At 50.0% G+C, this 19,806-nt stretch overlaps 1 protein-coding gene across 4 annotated transcripts in view; it reads left to right on the top strand.

Annotated features, from left to right (window-relative positions):
* Positions 1 to 214: 214 nt before the first annotated feature.
* The window catches only part of LARP1 (La ribonucleoprotein 1, translational regulator), a 57,191-nt gene continuing 37,599 nt past the window's right edge, over positions 215 to 19,806 (top strand). For all 4 annotated transcript variants that reach the window (XM_043597646.1, XM_043597640.1, XM_043597629.1 and 1 more), the window contains exon 1: positions 215 to 971. In XM_043597646.1, the coding sequence (XP_043453581.1) occupies positions 530 to 971 (442 nt within the window). In that variant the 5' untranslated portion in view covers positions 215 to 529. The remainder of the gene's footprint in view (positions 972 to 19,806) is intronic.

Here is a 19,806-nt window from a genome sequence, read left to right as displayed (position 1 = left end):
CCCGTCGCCGAGGGCCGGCCTCGGCGGGCGCGTCCCCGCGGCGCCGTCCCCTCCCCTCGCCCGCCGCGTCGCGAGGCGCGCGCCCGCCCGCCGCCTGCCGCGGATCGCGTGGTCGCCTCGGCTCGCCGCGCCTCTCCCCCGTCCGTCCATATTGCTGCAGCCCCCGAGCCGGGAAGCCCGGGCCGCCCCGGCGGCGGGGGGGAGGGAGGGACGGGACGAGAAGCCTGCCGGGCTCGGGGTGGGGGCGCCCTGCGAGGAACGGGCGGGGGGGGACGCGCGCCGAGGAGGCCTGGACCGCAGAGTGGGGGGCCTTCCTCCCCCCCCCCCGCCCCGCCAGTGGGCCTCGGATCTACGGCGGCTGCATCCGACCGTGAGGGGGGCCGCGCCTAGCGTGAACCCCGACCCTTCTCCGCAGGGACTGGGGCCCAGCGCCCCGGAGGAAGGCGTCGCGGGTGCCCTGAAAGCCAAGTTCGAGGCGGGGGAGGCAGCCTCGGGCGCGCCCGGCTTCTCCGGGGGGGCGGGCGCGCAGATGGCCACTCAGGTGGAGCCGCTGCTGCCGGGGGGCGCCCCGCTCTTGCAGGCCGAAGAGCACGGGGGTCTAGTGAGGAAGAAGCCGCCGCCGCCGCCGCCCGAGGGCAAGGGCGAACCCGGGGCGAACGACGTCGGCGGGGGGGAGCCGGACGGCGGCGCCCGGAGATCTCGGCCGCCCTGCGCCAAGCCACACAAGGAGGGCACCGGGCAGCTGGAGCGCGAGAGCCCGCGGCCGCCGCAGCCACCCGGCGCCGAGGGCCTGGCCGTCAGCGACGGGGAGGAGGGCGGCGGCGGCGAGCCGGGAGCAGGCGGAGGAGCGGTCGGAGCCGCGGGCGCCGGGCGCCGTGACTTCGTGGAGGCCCCTCCGCCCAAGGTGAACCCGTGGACTAAGAACGCGCTGCCGCCGGTCCTGGCCACGGTGAACGGACAGTCCCCTCCAGGTGGGTCTCCCTGTTTGCTATCCTGGGTCCAGGGACCTCTTCCGGAGACTTGGGCGTCCCCTCCCCCAGCGGCCTTCAGGGCCCGGGGGTCCGCCACTGGTAGTGGTGACTCGGGATTTTTTTTTTTAATTGCCTCTTCGGTCGCCGTGCCCTCCTTCCCGACATACTCGGGAAGCTGCCCCTGCCGGAGGGCCCAGCCCTCGGGAGCCCGCGGCCACCGCTTGGGCCTCAGCGGTTAGTGGGCAACGGCGTGGTCCGGGCCTACCTCGCCAGGAGAGGGTGGGCGCTGGTTTCGGTGAAAAGGGCCCACCTACCCCCCTCCCTCCGCGTGTTGGGTGTCGAGGACGGTTTCTAGCCTAACCCCTTTTTGGGAAGCCCCTTTTCCCACCCCGCCCCATGCTCCCCGTTTTGGTAGCGTTGCGATCGTCCCCATGTTGTAAATGTTTAATGAGCATATGTCATGGGCAGCGAAGCGCCGGGTGATGAGTTGATACCGACCACACGGATTCGGGATTTAAAAGTTAACAAGTTTTGTTCTCTGGTAGACGATTATAGGCGGTAGAATCGCCATTGGTGACGGGTTGAGGGGTCGGTTACGGGGAGAATGATGAGAAGAGGAAACCCAACGTGTCATTGAATTCGGTGGTTTCCCTTCCCGATCCCGGGGACCTTCCGCCTCGAGAGGGAGCCGGATGGCGAGTGTGCGGGGATCCAGTTAGGGGCTGGCGGAAAATGTGAGGCGAGGAAAGGGGCATGCGGCGACACGAGGGGCGTGTGGCGACGGGGGAGGGAGTGGCCGGGCTGGGCGGGCGGGTGACAGTTGGGCGCCATGCGCCGCGCCGCCGGCCCGCGGACTGCTCGCGGCCGCTGGGCCTGTGCGTTCGGCGCCCGCCGCCGCGCTGGGGGTGGAAGGCGGGTGCGGGCCGGCGGCGCGGCGCGGCCCGGACTGTGCGTGTGCGCGAGTGTGAGTGCGCGGCCCCCCTTCCCGGCATTCCTCCGCAGCCGGGACAACGTGGTGCCTCCCCGCGCGGGGAGCGGCATGTGACTGCCGGCCGGCGCTCCCCGCGCCCTCCCTCTCCCCGCTCGGATTTTCGGTCCTAAGGACCCGGCCACTTGGGAGATCCCGGCGGAGCCGTGTCAGCGTGGGGAGGGGGGGGGCGGGGAGGCGGTGCAGAATTTGGAGGCTCGTCTGGGCCTCCCTTTGCCGAGACTCATCGTCGGCTTGGGTGGGGGGCGCGCCCTACCGCCTCCCTTTGCCGGCGCATAGAGCGGCACAGCGGATCTGTTTTGGGTCCTGTTGAAGTGGACCAGTGTCCAAACCCGCTTGTAGTATAATGACGGCCTGTGGCCGTAGCGTTACTGCTTTTTCAGTGTTCCTCTTCTGTAGTCGCTGGTTGAAGCTGACTGGTTTAAACCATCAAAATGGGGAAAGTTGAAGGAGATTAATGCCTTCACATTCAAGGGATTAGAATCACCCTTAGTCCTAGGGAAACCAGAGCAGCCAATTCTGAAAATGTCATGTTGCAATTTTATTTCTTTTAAGGTTGCTTCATTTGGAGGAGGGGACATTTGAGGTTTACTAATAGTACCTCAAACTGTGTTCTCTTCCTTCTGCCCTCTCCCCTTCCCCCCTTTCCCTTCCAGAACCCTCTTATGCAAAGGGCAGTGCTGAAACCTCCCATTTTCTTGCATATCCCTCCCGATCCACCCACAGTGGGAGGGAAGGCAACTTTTAAGACAGTCTTTGGTCCTTCCCCCCTCTTTAAACTCAAAGGGGTATAATCATCCCCAGGAGAGAGCACTCTTCAGAAGTTTAAATGGGGCTACTCACCCTGGCTGCTGCTGCTTAGCTAATGGTGAACCTGCCTTGTGGGTTTTAAATCAGCCATGACATCAGGTGGTATTGGGTGCCTGAGCTGGCATTTTGTGCAAGTGCAGGGGCCCTTGATAGGGTGCGTCACTGGGGTTATTGATCGTGGGAAGAAGACAGCTTGGCTGGCATCTTGCCTTTCCTTGGAGTGGAGAAGCCAACTTGCTTTAAATGCCCAAAGCAAAATTCTGAGTCTGGGAGTTTTGTTCTGTTCTTGTTTTTCTGGAATCATAAGGCAAGAAAGTGTTTTGTCTACTCATCTGTTTTTGAACCTTTGGACTAGTCTTTGACAGACTAACTCTCAATTAATTCAGTAGCTTCTCTGTTGTTAGGGCTTGGGTGCTTTTTGAGGGAGAATTTTGTGACTGAATTGTCTGATAAGGTTAGATGGTGGCCCTTTCTTTGGAGTCCACATGGATTGCTAAGGCCATTTTTTCAGCCCTGATATTATTTGCAGCTTGGACAGGTTTAAATGTGACACCAGTGCACAGTGTGGTCTTGGGAAATTGTGTGTTCTGTGATGCATATGTTTTTGGGAGTCTACAGAAATGAGTGCCTCATAAGCAAAGCTAAAAGCTTCCAAAGCTTGCTGCAAATGCCTATTTTTAGCCCTCCTTTTGGCTCAGATGCTAGTGTTTTAGTTCTTTAAGGGACACATGCAGTAACTAGTAATAAAAGATGTTTTTCAATATCCCCCTTTCTTGTGCTGTTTTCTATTCTGGTTTAAGCTTCCACATCTTACATTTGTAGTTTTCAAGTCAGGATTTGCATTTTGGCTCTTTGTATTTCCTTCCCCTAGAATATTTTGAAGTCGTTTAAAATTTTTTCCTTCTAGCCACAACTCAATTTTGAGTATGAGAGAAGCAGGATGGGAAATGATACATGCATAGCAAAGGTTCTGGGGTTAAAACTGCATTGGCTCAAATGTCAGCTCTACCACTTGGTAGTTGTGCCTCCTTGGCAAGTTGCTTAGCCATTATGTGTCTGAGCTCCATTTGTATAAGAGGGATTAAATTATGATTTATTTGCTTCCTGGGGTTGTGATCATTCACTGTGGTGGTAGCCCAGTGCCTGGGAGACTGGGAGACTATGGGGCTTTCCAGGACTTTTTCTGGGTCTCCGTTTTTTTCCACCTGTAAGATAAGGGCAGTGGACAATGCAGTACTTTCCTTTTCTGGTATTGTGTCACTAGTCTGTGAAATACATAGGACCCATCTCCTTAAAATGGAGTTTTGCTTATCCGCAGACACAAAGGGCATATTATGGATAATCTTAAAGGTTGCTGACCCAAAGAATTGGCTCTTTTTGCTCTGGAATGTGGTATGATGCATGTTTTAAAAATAAATTTTAATTTGTTTATTTGCCTTTCGTTAAAAGCTACCTTTGGGAGAGTGCCCATGTGCTCTTGGGGCAGTGGGGAGAGGCTATAACTGAACTAAAAGTTTGCTGTGGCTAATGCATGTGCAGTGGGTTGAGACTTGAACGTGTCATCACCACAAGCTTCTACCCACCCCAGCAGGGGGAATCAGTGGGTTGGTTGTGTGGCACCTTCATCTCCATGTCATAAGAAAATTAAGCAGTGCTGTGGTCTTTTTCTTGACTGTAAAGGAAAGCCTAGGCAGAGTCTCAGCCTTGAGTATTTATGTTCTGGGCATCACTTTTTTGTGTGTGTTCCTTTGAAGTGCAGCTAACTGATGGCACAAAATAAAGAAGACTTACAATCCCAGCTAACCCAGGGCAACCCCAGGGATTCTGTACCCCACCGAGCTGGCCCCAAATAAACCTCTACTCTCTTTCTTTACTTTTCTTCCTAGGTTTAGGCCCTTTCCCAGATCCCTCCTAGTTGCACTAGGGTGGGGCATCTCTGTGGATCTGGAGTATCAGTTTTCAGCATAGCATCAGAGCTCCTCCAGACCTTGGCCTCTTCCCTCCCCACCTTGAGAAGTGGACTGGGAGGAAGCACGAGCTCTCTCTGCCTTGGAATCGTACAGTCTGCGATTTTGAGTCCCAGCTTTACCTGTTTTGCTGCAGCTGCTGCTGTTTTTTTTTAAATTGAGGTATAATGGACATATTGGTTTCCAGTATGCAACATCATGATTTGATATTTGTATATATTGAGCTTTGCCTCTAACTTGCTGTGCAATCTTGGGTGAATTACTCAGCCTCTCTGAGCCACTATTTTCTCATTCTCAAAATGAGAATATTGATAATTAACTATTTCAAAGAGTTTTGAGAATTAAGGAAGATAACGTTTATAAAGCCCTTAGTATGATGCCAGGCACAGACCATCTAATAAGTGTTGCCTATCCAGTAACTGCTATTTAATACTTTTCTTTTTAATTTTTTTATTTTTAAAAAAAATTTTTTTTTCAACGTTTATTTATTTTTTTGGGACAGAGAGAGACAGAGCATGAACGGGGGAGGGGCAGAGAGAGAGGGAGACACAGAATCGGAAACAGGCTCCAGGCTCTGAGCCATCAGCCCAGAGCCTGACGCGGGGCTCGAACTCGCCGACCGCGAGATCGTGACCTGGCTGAAGTCGGACGCTTAACCGACTGTGCCACCCAGGCGCCCCGCATTTAATACTTTTTATAATAAGTGATGACCATTATTAAGCATGCTTGTTCCACTTCTGATTCTGCTGGTGACCAGCCTTGTGGATACCAGCCACCCCCATGCTTTCTCTGCCTCTGTTTCTTCATCTAAAAATGAGGGAATCTGATTAGGTCTAAATGTCTTCACAGTATTTTTAGTATCATAAAAACTTTCTTTCAAGAACTCCTTTCGCATGAAAGAAAGAAACCGAAAGAGAGCTTTTTGTATGTGTACGTGTATGTCTGTCGTGGTGGTTAAGAACTCCAGTTTTGAATCCAAGTCCTGAGAGGGCTAGACTCTTCTGGCTTCACGAACCTCAGTGGATCACTTGGGGTGCATATCAGACACTGCGGAGCAAGCAGACGTTATGTGCCTTGTAGTACACTATTAGGAAGCACACAGCACTGCTTATGAAAATCTCCCCCCACCAAAGAACTGAACCCAACCCAATAAAACCGTAGATGTGTAGATGTAGAGGAACAGATTGACCACGAGGTAGCAGTTATCTAATTTTTGAACGTGAGCGATTCTACAGGACAAACAACCAATAAATGACATTTTTTAAAAAGGGAACTGTTAACAGACAAAAAGACTTGAGACATCAGTTAGATGCATTGTGTGGATTCTGATTTGAAACAGTTTCAAGAAGATACTTTGGTGACAACTGAGGAAATCTGATGACTATTAAGGAATTACTGGTCAGGGGTGATGAGCTCCATAACTGTTTATATTGTGCACCCTTGGCTAAGAACTGCTAGGTTAGCCTCCATAAATGAGGGTTTAAAGCTGTTTTCCTGCAGTTCAAATTTCTTTCTCTTCTAAAGAAAGCACACAGTTAGGACCCTCTGAAGGGGAGGTAGGGGGTGGGGAGTTGAGTTGTATACTTCTCTGGGCAGTGAGTGCCTGCCTGGGGAAGGAGACCTTTCCCTGGTCAGGCTAGGGTTGGTCTCTGCAGTCTGACCCCTAGATCTCCTGAGGGGTGGAGTCTCTTGGCTGACCCACCCACTGACTGCTGTGGGACCTAGGCTAGAGTAAGCATTTTAGAGCTGTTACTCAGCACTCACTCCCTCCCAAAGGGAGGCCGGCAGGGAGAGGAGGAGGAGCGGGCCTGAAACCACAAAAACCTCTTTAAAATGGAGAGCTCGGCAGATGGGAGTGCCCCTGTTTGCAAAATCCAAGACAAGCTCACAAAGTGGGTAATTAGGGTGCTGGGGCCTCAAGAGGGCTTAGTCTGGGCTCACAAACACCCCTGGCTAGTCCAGAGTTACCTGACATAGTGGTCAGGAGAGAGGATGGCCTTACCTTGCTGGGGGTTCATGAAAGGAAGTAAGTTTTGACACCTGGCTAATGAAAGCATAGGAAAGAGCCAGGTGAAGGAGCAGAGGGAGAGGTGATTTAAATCTGAATAGGGGCAGAGTCCCTGTGTCTTCTCTCACTTGGTGACCTTAGCTTGCCTAACCTCTGTTTTTCTTACACACAGAATGGGACTAATCTCTGTACTGAGGTTGTTTCGAGGATCAAATTAATACAAGTATGGGGTAGCCTTGTTTATTAGATAAAATGTCCCACACAGGTGTAAGCGATTTATGTTCCAGAAGATGCATTCCAAAGCCAGATACGTGTACAGTGGTTTCAGTGACCTCATCTGAGGAGTTATTCGTGACTTTCCTAACTGAGTATGGATAATCAGGAGGTAGCTTAATTTTCAAGTAACACTGTTTGCAGAAGTTACCAGGGCCATTTGGCCGACTTGTGGCAGATAGCCTAGGGTGTCTCCCTGAGGGATTTTCTGAGAATTCCAGGGACGTTCTTGACTTGTTACCTTTCTGTTGGCTGTACCTCTGGACTGGCAAAGCTGTAGGTATAGGTGTGAGGAGCGTGGGTCTTTATTGATGAATTTTGTAAAGCCAGCCATCTAAATCTGTCACATGTAGTGAGGGGCTTCTCCATCTCAGTATGAGGTACTGTTAGTAAACCCAGATGAGCCCCTCCATCAGAGGTCCTGTTTATAGGGCACTTTGTAATAACCCTCCGTACTTGTGGTAACCACCTTACCCTCCAGACATGCATTCCAGTAATTCAAGGTAGGCTTTTCTCTTCTGTACTTGAAAATGAAGTTGCACCCCTCTCAGAGGAACTGAAGTCCCCCCATAGCCAGGAATCTTCTGGATGAATGGTCCACCTGGGCTCTATATGGTTTTTGCTCTCCTTTTCACCGGCTTAGTTAAGCTCCTGGTGATCGCAAGATCGTTAATAGTGATACCATAGTCCCCACTTACTGGGTACCTGACATGTTCTAGCCCATGTCATCTGCCAAACAGGTTATCTTTTTATCCCAGCTTCACAGATGAGGAAAGTGAGATTCAGAAGTTAGTATGGAACTATCCTCCTAATTGCTAGGATTGAGAGTCTTGGGGTCATCCTTGCCACCTGTTTAATTTACCAGTACATCCTTTTGGCTCCTAAAAACTGGATCCATAGCTAAACACTTCTTACCACCTCTTTTTTTGTGAGCCTGATCCATACGACATTGCTTCTCACCTAGATTGCTGCAGTGGTCTCCTACCTGGTCTCCTGTCACTCTTGCTCAAGATCCTCTCATGGCTTCTCATCGTGGAATAAAATTCCAAGTCCTTTGAGTTCATCCTCTCAGACTCCACTTGATGTGGCTTCCCACACCACCCATCTCCACCCCCCCCCCCACCCAGTGCTCTAACCTTATCTTTTGCCACTTTTCCCTTCCAACAGCATTGCACCTTGCTTTTCCTAGAGTAGGTTGTGTACTCTCTGCTTTAGGGCTTTAGTTCTGGAATGCTCTTTCCTCAGCCACATGGCTCCCACCGTCACTCTTTTCAGGTTCCTGTTCAAGTAACACTATGATGGAGAGGCCTTCCCAGACCACCCTGTATAAAACAGCAGGCCTCCATCCCGTACTCTCTATCCCCATCCTTCCTACCCTGCTTCGTTTTTCTTTTTAAACCCTTAATCACCATTGAGTCAGGGACTTGGATATTTGGCTACTGCTTATCCCTGCGTTTACAACATGACTGGCACATAGTAGGCAGCTCAGGGAACATTTAATTAGTGAATGAATGGATGAATCTCTTACTTTGACAGCCTCACAGCACATTTTGAGTTTGGTAGAGAAGATGCTGTGGTGAATAACAAATATGTGCTGGGAGAGAAGCACATGCACTCACAATCCAGTATGGAAGGTGCTGTGTAAGAAGGTGGTGAGATTCTCTGGGAGTGTAGCAGGGGCACCCAAGTCAATCAAGGTCAGAGAATTCTTTCTGGAGGAAGCAGTGGCTAAATCGCTTGAAATGGGAAGGATAGATAGGAGTTATTTGAGAAAAAGACTAGAAAGAAAGCTCATTCCTGGTGGAGCAAAGGCCCTGGGGTTCAGGGAATTGAGTAAATTCCCTGTGGCTGTACTGTAGATGATTTAGATAAATTGTGATTTTAACTGGAAGGCAGTGGAAAGCCATTAAATTTTTGTTTTATTTAAAAAAAAAATTTTTTTTTTCAACGTTTATTTATTTTTGGGACAGAGAGAGACAGAGCATGAACGGGGGAGGGGCAGAGAGAGAGGGAGACACAGAATCGGAAACAGGCTCCAGGCTCTGAGCCATCAGCCCAGAGCCTGACGCGGGGCTCGAACTCACGGACCGTGAGATCGTGACCTGGCTGAAGTCGGACACTTAACCGACTGCGCCACCCAGGCGCCCCTGTTTTATTTTTTATAGGAACCAGAGAACAGTTTATTTTTATTTTTTTACTGTTTATTTTTGAGAGAGCAAGCACAAGCATGAGAGGTGCAGAGAGAGACAGAGACACAGAATCCCAAGCAGGCTCCAGGCTCTGAGCTGTCGGCACAGAGCCTGACATGGGACTCGCACACAGCTGTGAGATCATGACCTGAGACAAAGTCTGATGCTCAACCAACTGAGCCACCCAGGCGCCCTGGAAAGTCATCAAAGATTTTAAATGAGAGAGTGGCATGGTCAGATTCTTTTTTGAAAGATTACTCTGGCCACATGAGAACCTCTTAAGAATAGATGGTTTGGGGTTTCCTGCCTGATCTTTTGGGGCAAGGTTCCCAGATTACAAAAGGGAGCAGATTCCCAAGTCGTTCCTTAACTGTTGGGCAATTATCAGCTGTCATCCTTTAGGCGTAGGGAGCAAGCAGCTCCAGTTTATGGGATTTCTCTGACCTTTTAGAAGGCCGCACTACTGGAATGCATCTCAGTTGTCGGAAGAAGCACAGTTTCTGATGTACTGGCCTAAGCTGAGCTCATGCTTGAGCTTAGAGCCACCAGCCCGCTTGACACTGATGCAGCAGGAGAAGCAGAAAGAGGAGGAAGCGCTGGAAGTAGTGGCAGGGGACAGGCTTGCAGGTGGCGTGGCAACTCCCATCCCCACCAGGGGAGGCGCCCGTGCCGAAGGACTTCCTAGGCTTAGGCCGCCTGCTGTCAGCCACTCTGCAGGCTTTTCCACAGATAGCCACATGCACGAAGTTTCTTTCCTTTAGAGGCACCTCCCTTCAGCTTAATTCAGCTGTTTTTAGACTTGTGCTGGGAGTAGTGGGTCTGCATTTGCCCACAGATAGGCTGCTGTAGTGAGTCCCTGAGGATGCTCACCCAGCCCAGTGTCCAGTTGTCAGCTCTGTCCCCATTGCTGTGCTCTCAGGGGCTGGGATTTCCTTTCCTTTTTTTGTGAGAGGAAGGAGCATGTAGAGCTGGAAGGGACCCCAGAAGTCATTGAATCTAAACCCTTCGTTTACAGGCTGTATACCTCAGGCCTAGAAAGGAAGTAGGAGTTGCTCAAAATCACAGTTCAGAGAAAGGCAGAGACTTGAACCCAAGCCTCTTGGCTCCCACTCTGGTTCAGTTTTCACTCCACCTCTGGAGGAAGAAGTAGAATGGGGTGGTTGAACGGAGCCTTGGGAGTCCATCAAGCGCAGTTTGCGTTAGCCCCAGCCGCTTAGCAACTGGGTGTCCTTAGACAGGTTGGTAACTTTTAGGCTTCAGTCAGTGGCGTTATATCTGGAGTCCTCATGTGCTGGAGTCTTTGCTGAAATGGGGTAGGTGAACATGAGAGCTTAGCCGGAGCCTGGCAGATAATAAGAAGTGATAGTTTTGAGAGTGTTGAGGACTTGGTTTTGACCTAAGTTGTCTTCTGGAAACAGAAGTCAGGTGCCAAAGCCAGCCTCTCTCTGTCTTCCTGGATCCTTTGCCCCTTGATCCCTTCTGTTGGGTCCTGAGCATACATGGGAAGACAGCCCATGCTATTTCTTAGAGCCAGCTCTTTAGACCCTGTCTTGGGGTGTCAGGCAACTCTGGTAGAGGGGGATCAAGGAGTCAGTGGGGGTTATAATCCTGTAGCAAGAAGCCCACATTGTGGTGCTTAGGAATGCACTAGCAGTAGAATGTCAAAAAAATGGACTCGTGGTTTGCAGTGAAATCCCGCCTACTCTGTCTTTGATGGCTTTCTCCAGCTTTAGGGGTGAATGGGGGAGTGGAGGCCTCTGCTTTTCCTGTTCTCTGTATATGTATTAACAGCAGCATGAGGAAGAGATACCAATTTATGTGCATGGAATAGCCTGGCTTAGTTTTTCTCCGAGGTGGAGCTGAGTGTAGGGGTAGAGTTTGGATGCGGTGAGAGCAGAGTTGGGTGTGCGAAGCCGGATGCTGCTGCTAGGGAATGTGGGAGGGGGACAGGAAATCAGGAACACACAGAGGAGGCAGCTCACTGGGATGCATGCACCTTTCTGTGAGGAGGGAATGGTTGAAGGAGCTAGGATTATTTTTCCCAAAGAATCAAAGCTTGGGGTGGGTGGAAATGCTGGCGGTTCTGAAATACAGCATTTGAATAGACCTACTTCCTGTGGCCCTATGGGTAGAGCTCTGATGGCAGGTGGGAGGTAGAGGGTCAAGTAATAACTTCCAGCAGTGCCCCCATGTGGAATCAGCTGCCATAGGAGGTACTGAGTTTCTTGATGTGGTGATAATATTTAAACAGGTTGGATGGTAATGTGCTGTAGGGCTCTCTCTGCAGCTGCAAATTTGCAAAAAGTACTTGCCCAGAATTGTTCATTCAGAAGTTTTTGAGTACTTATAGGTGTCAGGCCCTGAAATCCATGGGTAGACAATTCAGGGGCTGTCATTTTGGGGCTTACTTCCTGAAAGGCAGAAGTCACCAATGGGCATTCCTCACCTTATGTCCTCAGGCCCAATCCAGCCTACTGACAGGTTTTGATTAGTCTTGTGTTTTAAAAAGTTTAATCACCTATATTTTAAAATCAAGAAAATATATCTGGAAACCTAGAAATTTGGAGCTTCTCTTTAAGAGAGTAGACTCCACATGCAAAGAAACAAAGAAAACCCATTGAATTTTGTTTGTACTTTAGATAGATGAATAACATGGCATGTGAATTATATCAGTAAAGCTGTTGTGGGACACCTGGGTGGCTCAGTTGGTTTTGGCTCAGGTCATGATCTCACAGTTTGTGAGGTCAAGCCCCGAATCAGGCTCTGTGCTCTGCGCTGACAGTGCAGAGCCTGTTTGGGATCCTCTCTCTCCACCCCTACCCTGCTGGTGCACGGGCAAGCCTGCATCTCCTCCCCCCCCCCCCCCCCCCCCCGCCCAATAAATAAAAAAACTTAAACAAAAAAATAAGCTGTTCTAGAAATAAATGAGAAGATCTAGCCATACTGAACCTTTGTTCCTTTATGACTGCTGTCCAGTGGCAGTACCTACTCCACTTTAGACAAGGACACCAGCATGCAGCCTGTGGGCCCGGACTTTGTATGTTTCATCATACAAAGTAGAGAGAATAGTAGTCTGTCCAGCCCGCAAATTGAAAAACATCCTTATGGGAGAAGAGTTTGAGAGGAGAAGGTAGAGAAGACTTTAAGGCCTAGGGCAGAAATTGGAGGCCCTAGAGGGGGGCTCTGTACCCAGGACACCACTGGGTATTGTGTCCTGATGTTCCAGAGCAGTGATAGAAAGCTGTCTGAGGGCTAAGGGATGGGGAAACTGGCTTATGTTAGGTCCCATTGAGCCTTCACTTTCCTCCATCTGTAAAATAGATACGGAATCTAATCTCAATCTCTAAGGTCTCTTCCAGCTCAAACACTGTGTAGGTGTGGGAGCGGCTCAGGCAGATGTTACTAGGTCTCAGATGGAAAAGGAAAAAGATCCTGGCTTCGAATCATTGGTGTGTCATTGGTGCATTGAATTCTCGCTGGGGGCAGAGACACTGGAGAGAGTCTTCACCAAGGCAGGCCTGCTTCTCATACCATTTTCGGTGTGAGCGCTGTGTAGGGGTAGAATAGAGTAGAATAGAGAACTCTGGGCAGGAAACTGGAGACCAGCCTTCTAGTCCCAGCTGTTTGGCTCACTTACTTGCTAAAACACTTAGAGCAACTTACTGATGAACCTCTTTGGATTTCCTTTTCCTCTTCTGTAAATGAAAGTGGTTAAGCCTGAAGACCTTTCAAGGTCCTTTCCTGCTAGGGTTAAGTTCGATATATCAATTTGGAGATGAAGACTACAGTGTGTTGAGAAAGATTTCCTCTAAAGGGAATTGCTTTCCCTCACCTGATTGGACCGGCTTTAGTGTTAATTCTGAGAGCTTGGCCAGGGCTGTGGGATTTTTCTGCCTAGACATGAGGCATTCTGCCTTAGGCTTCTGGAAAATGCTGGGCTAAGATGAGCTGCCCCAGAAGGTTGTGAGTATTCATAGCAGTGTGTAAACAGTGGTGATGCCTTGGTGTCTCAGTCAGTTAAGCATCCGACTTCAGCTCAGGTCATGATCTCATGGTTTGTGAGTTCGAGCCCCACATAGGGCTCTGCACTGATGGTGTGTGGAGCCTGCTTGGGATTCTCTCTCCCTCTCTCTCTCTCTGCCCCCGTCCTGCTCATGCGCTCTCTCATTCTCTCTCTCTCAAAATAAATGAATAAACTTTAAAAAATACATACCAAAAAAAACCACAGTAGTGGCGCATCTGGTGACAGAAGTGTTCTTGAGAAGATTCGCCATCTCGTACCTGGTTACACCGGTTACTGTTACTGAGAGCTCCTGCTCTGGCCCTGAGATTTAGAACCAAAGTCTGGTGGAGGCTGGGATCAAAGTATTAACTGGCTCAGTGGAAAAGAAGCTGGCCCATCTCAAGAGACTGAGTATTCAGAATCATCAGGCTAGTCAAGAAAAACACTAGGGCTTGAGCCTAACCTTCTTTTGTGTGAAAGGAACTAAGTTGGCTACCACCAAAGTGAAAATCATTCATTTAACACGTTTATTTGAGTAACCTACTGAATATTAGACCAGGGCAATACTGATGGGAACAAGACAGAAGGGAGCTGCCTTCATAATTTACATTCTAGTGGGGAGACATAGTAAACCAACAGGGTGGTTCTTGCTATCTATTGCTGCCTACCCAGTCACCCCAAACTTGGTAACATAAAAAAACAACCATTTTGTTCCTCGATTCGTGTGTAGGTTGGGATTAGGATAGGGCTCAGCCAGGTGGTTCTTTTCTGTATGGCAGTGTTAGAGTAGTGGGTGTCCTGGTCTGGAGGGCCCACCAAGCTTCACTAACATTTTTGGTACCAAGGCAGGGATGGCTGGAAGTCTGAGTTTAGCTGGAAGTGGAGGGCTCTCAGGTGCCCTCTCCAATGTGCTGGTTTCAGAGCAGTAGGACTTACTGTGCAGTGGCTTGTGCTCCCAGACAGAGCTTTCCAAGAGACAGGAAGTAGATGTCAGTATTCTGAGGTCCCAGACCTGAGCACTAGCACAACGTCACTTTTACCGTGGCGTGATGATACAGGTTACGGATCCTGCTGGGAATGAAGAGAAGGGGTCATGGGCCTGGCCTTTCAGTGGGAGGAGTGTCAGTTTGCAGCCATCTTTAATACTACATGGCAGCTTCTGGTTAGCGGTAAGGGCCGTGAAAGAAACAGAGTAAGGCAGTGTGCTAGAGAAGTGTTGGGGATGTGCGACTGAGGACAGCTTCAAACTCCACATCAGGGAATGCCTGTAAGGGTGAGTGAGCCAAGATGGGATTGATAGCATGGTGTGGGTATTCTTGCCTGGAGGAACAGCCAAGTACTAGGTGGTAATGAGTTCAGAGTTCTCCAAGGAAAGGACCAAGAGGCCTGTGTGGATGACAGGTGAGAGGCTCAAAAACTCAGAAGCAAGAGGCCTTGGGAGGCCAGCTTAGGGAGTTTGGATCCTGTTCTGAAGGCATTGAGAGAGGTAGCATGATACAATTTCTGCCTGAGGGTTACTTTGTTTTATGCAGAATGGACTGATGGGGGGGGGGGGGCGGTGCGTGGGCAGGGAGAGGCCAGATCGGAAGCTGGGAGACTGCTTGGAGACTTCTACAGAAGTCCAGGGAAGAGGTGGAAAGGCATGGAGGATGGCATGGTGACCGGGCCTGATTTTTTTTTTTTTTTTTTTTTTTACTTTACTGTTTTCCTTTGAGCTTAGCCTACTTTAAAGAGGAAGTTTTCTGATTGCTGTTTCTTACTTCCTCTCGTCTGTCCAAAAGGCAAATTATTGTTGTATTGTGCCCATTAATAAGAAGAGGATGGCCTGAGGCAGGCAGAGGTCATTCCCCTGGTTCTGGGTCTCTGGGCTTCAGGGCCGCAGGGCCGGGAGGGGTGTTGGTGTTGCCTTGCTTGGCGGCTCCCCACCCCACCCACCCCCACGCCTGTCTCAGGCTCCATGCCCCAGGGTGGAGGTGGAGTGAGAGTGTGGGGGAATGGCATGGGGCCACCATCAGGAGCTCTGGGGCAGGGGTGGCAGGGCCTGGGGATGGGGAACAAGCCCGACACGAGCTCTCAGTGTCACAGTTTTCTGTTCCGACTTCTTGTCAGAAACTGCAGTGGCTTTCTTGTTTCAGGTAAGGTCTTCAGGGTGGGGTCAGAGCAAAGTCTGTGGGTCCAAGTTCTGTTTTCAGCCCTGCTCTCTTGTTTCTTCTGGCTGGACCTTCATTTCTTGACTTGTAAAAAGGGATTGGGTCCTGTGGTTATGAATGCTTTGCTCGTCTGTCACTGATGTGCCTTTATCATGTCCCTGGGCTTAGCCAGATGTCCTAGAATCTGCCTCATAAGTAGCTTGCCTTGAGGACAGATGGGCCAGGGAGCCAAGCCAGACTGCCCCAGACTCTCCACTCCTGACATGATTATCAAACTTGTGAGCCACCACACCATCTCATTCATTATCTAGGTTCATTTCCACAGTGCTGTGGGATCTGGAGTTATAATCCTCGTTTTACAGATGAGAAAACAGAAGAGTTCAGAGAGGTTCAGTAATTTGCTTAAGGCCATGCAGTGTTTTATACATAGCTAGGATTCCAGCCCATGGCAGACTGACTCCACAGTTCTGCAGTACTTAGCATCGGACTTTGCGTTCTTCCAGACCACAGAAGTATACATACTTCACCTGGAAAACTGTTTCTGGGAGAGGGAGGACCACACAAATCTTCAGGTAGCAAGAATCTCTTCGGGACTCTAGTGGCCCAGCCTGGAGTTCCCAGTTCTGCCCCCTGGCCACCTTTAGTGGGTGTGAGCCAGGCCCTGGAACTTCTGATCTTGCAGAGGAGCCCTGGCCCCTCTTCCCCCAGAGAGGTTCCTCTTCAGCTCTGTCAGGCCACGTGCAGCCTGCTGGAAAGGGCCCTGCTGACCTTGTGGTTTCTCAGGCATGGCCTCTGGGCCCATTGAGGGGTGGGAGGCGGCCCTCTACTGGCACCGGGAGGCTCTCTGGCTCTTCCCAAAGGGGATGGGAACTGCTATTATGTGTTGGGCCTTTTAATTTCTTTCAAAGGGAAAATCTTTTTAGCTTATTCAAGCAACACCAATTCATTGTAGAAAAATGTCCACGAGCCACCATAAACACTACTAAGCAACCACATCCTTTAAGACCAGTGTTGCCTAATAGAAATACAACACAAGCTGTATATATAATTTTAAATTTTTTAGTAGTCCTATTTCTAGAAAAGTAAAGACAGGTGACAATTTAAATGATATAACCCAAAATAAGAGATTATCATTTCAACATACAATGAACATAAAAATTATTAGTGAACTATTTCATATTCTTTGTACTAAGTCTTTGAAGTCTGGTGGGTCTTTTACACGCAAAACACTTTTCAATTTGGACTAGTCACATAACAAGTGCTAGTATCCACATGTGGCTAGCGACTGTTGTATTGGAAAGCACGTTTCTATATTTTGATGGAGTGATACATATATTTATGATATATATATATATACACACACACACACACACAAGCCTTTTTAAAAAATGGGATCATACTATCTCATGAGCTGGATTCTCCCTCCCACCCCACTTAGAAACATAGGCTTTCAAGGGCACTTAACTGCTTATAATCCTCAAAGCAGCCCTTGATAATAAAAGAACATTTTCCGGATGATGGAGGTTGAGGAGCTGGCAGGCGCACACACTCCAGCTCTTCCGCCTCTGAAGCCTCCACTCCTTCGCTGCCCCCTGCAGGCGCCTGGAGTTGATCTGAGAGCACTGAGCCCAGTCCAGAAATCACACGTACCACGTGCATATGTCTGCACACACCACGCACTTTGCTGACGAAAGCAGGCCCACATCGGGGAAGCTACTGACTGAGGCGGTCATGCAGGGATGCAGTGTTTCAGACACAAGCACACTGATGCCCAGGTCAGTGGTCTTTCCACCATACTCCTCTGCCCTCCAACAGCTTACTGCTTGGATTTGCAACCAGCCAGATTACGAAAAGAAAACCTGTGTGGGGTGGGCAGAGACTTTCACTTGGGTTTGTTCTGGGGTGCTCCCAAGCCCACAGTACATCCCCAGTGGAGGCTGGTCAGCAGTGGAGAAAAGAGCAGCTAGGCCACAGTAGGTGCAGAGAGGGGTATGGTTTGACCTGGATGAGGTTGGGACTTAGAAATCTGTAAATAATTGATTAGTTTGTCAAATCACCCTGCCCCCGTGATGCTATTGCAAGGATGTACCTGCTTCACACCAGGTCACTTGGGTGGCAGGAACCTCATTCCTTGGCAGGTCTGAGATGTTTAGGAGCCTGGTTTCATTCCCCACCCCACCCCCACCACACACACACACACACAATTGTGCTTTAGTTTTTCAGACTGTAAAATGGGGCTCCCTTCTAAGTGTTATCACTTATATGCCACTGGCCACCCCCTTTCCCTTTGTAGGAGGGCTGGGGATGAGCAACAGACCTTGGATTAGCCCTCAGGTAAAGGGGATTAGCTGAAGGTTTTTCGTTTTGTTTAGTTTATTTATTTATTTTGAGAGCATGTGCGCTGGAGAGGCAGAGAGAATCCTAAGCAGCCTCCTCACTGTCCGCACAGAGTCTAATGCAGGGCTTGAACTCATGAACCCCTGAGATCATGACCTGAACCGAAATCAAGAGTCAAACGCTCAACTGACTGAGCCACCCAGGCGCCCTCCCCCCACCCCACCCCCCCGCCCCGATGATTAAGGTTTTGAGGATCCAGGGAGGCTGGCCTTCTCCCCTTTTATTGTGACACCCAGGAGCACTGAGCCAAATCTCCACAGGCTGGGAGGGGCCTGCTCCAGGGAACGAGGAGATGGCTTCGTTTGTACTCCTTTGGGAGCTCTATTGCCTGAGGTAGGATACTGTCCAAGATGGCAGCTACCAAAGCTGAGGTTTCTGAGCCACCATCCATTTATTTATCGTAGGGTCTAGTCTTCTTCATCAAGTCCTTGGATTGAAAGGACTGGTACTGCATTTGGGATAGCCCTTAAGACTTCAGAAGACTTTATGTGTAAACACTTCTTTATTCATATTTCACAAGTGCCCTTGAGGTGGGTGGTCATTGGCCCCCTCTTAAAGATGCAGGACTCTTGTCAATCTTTCCAGGAGCTGTGAGCACAGCAGTTTGTCCATGGAGCCGGAGGCCCTCTGGCCAGGCATGGGGAAAGGAGTGTGCGGGCAGTGGCAGCCTGGGAATGCTGGACTGCTGGCTGGGAGTGGAGAGGCTGCTGAAGTTCCCCATTGGCTGCAGCTAGGCTTGGGAGTTCTCTGGAATGTTCTCTGCCATTCCAAGCCTTCTCTATCCCACCCCCTGATTTGCATCATCACTGCCATTGCCCCTCTGAGGTAGCAGCTCTTTGGAGATTGTAGACTTGAGGAAGGCCAGAATCCAAAGGGGCTCTGGAAGCCATCTGGCTTCTCCTTTTATAGAAAACTGAGGCTGTGTCTTGGCCAGAGTCTCCCACTTGGCACTAAGGGAATCATGATGCCCGTGCTGGGTCTTTTTTCATTCTGCCTTGTTCTTTTCAGGGAAGGAGAAACAGGAGCCCTTTGCACTGTCAGTGCTGCAAGAGTGTGGATGAGGAGAGGATGAGGTCTGGCAGCACCAGCCTCTAGGGCTGACAAGCACATGCTGGGACTCCTGGGGCTCCAGCTGACCAGCCTCCAGTTGGCTTCCCTCCCCCACATGGGCCAGCGGATGACACACCCTGAGCCCTCAGAAGGCCAGGAAGGCGTGCCCAAATGGAGGAGGTGTTGCCCAGAAATGCTCTAAATTTCCTGAAAACAGGCCCACCCTTCTACTCTGCTTTACTGATGAGCTCTTTAAGTTAGAGCATAAAGCATGGTTCTGGGAAGGGTGGGGGCACTGAGCAAACTTCCAGAACTAGGTACCTAATAGGAAGCTCACCTCAGAAACTGAGCTTGGGGTGGGGTAGAAAAATTTGTTGGTGGCCTTTTAAAAAAATCCTCTGCAGTGAATTTTATTGAATTCATGGGGAGAATTCCTTTATGAAAAATAAAAAATTAAAGTTGTACAGGCCCGTTTTGTGAGACAAACCAGTGATGAAGCCTGCCCGGATACACAGAGATACCTCTAAACTTCCAGGATAATAGCTAACAAACAAATATTGAATGCTTACCATGTGCTAGGCACGTTTCCAAGCACTTAACAAATATCAACTCATTCAGTCCTCACGGTCCTATTAGGTTAGAAACTATTCCCATTTACAGAAACCCAGAATTACCAAGGTAGAAGAGCTGTTGGAGTCCAGGCTCTTTTTCTTTTTTTAAGTTTATTTATTTATTTTGAGAGTAAGCGGGCACGACCAGAGGAGGGGTGGAGAGCAAGAATCCCAAGCCGGCTCTGCGTTGTCAGCACAGAGCCCGATCGGGGCTCAGTCCCACAAACAGTGAGGTCATGACCTAAGCCGAATCAAGAGTTGGACCGACTGAACCACCCAGGTTCCCCTGGAGCCTAGGCTCTTAACCATTGCACCACCCTGCTGCTGGGGGTGAAGTAGGCAGTTTTCCTGACTCCCAGCCCAGTGTTCTTTCCACAGAGGCACCCATT

The sequence above is a fragment of the Prionailurus bengalensis genome, chromosome A1 (assembly GCF_016509475.1).
Source record: "Prionailurus bengalensis isolate Pbe53 chromosome A1, Fcat_Pben_1.1_paternal_pri, whole genome shotgun sequence".
Classification (NCBI taxonomy): Eukaryota; Metazoa; Chordata; class Mammalia; order Carnivora; family Felidae; genus Prionailurus; species Prionailurus bengalensis.
The sequence above is the reverse complement of the archived record's forward strand: the minus strand, read 5'-3'. Positions and strand labels throughout refer to the sequence as shown.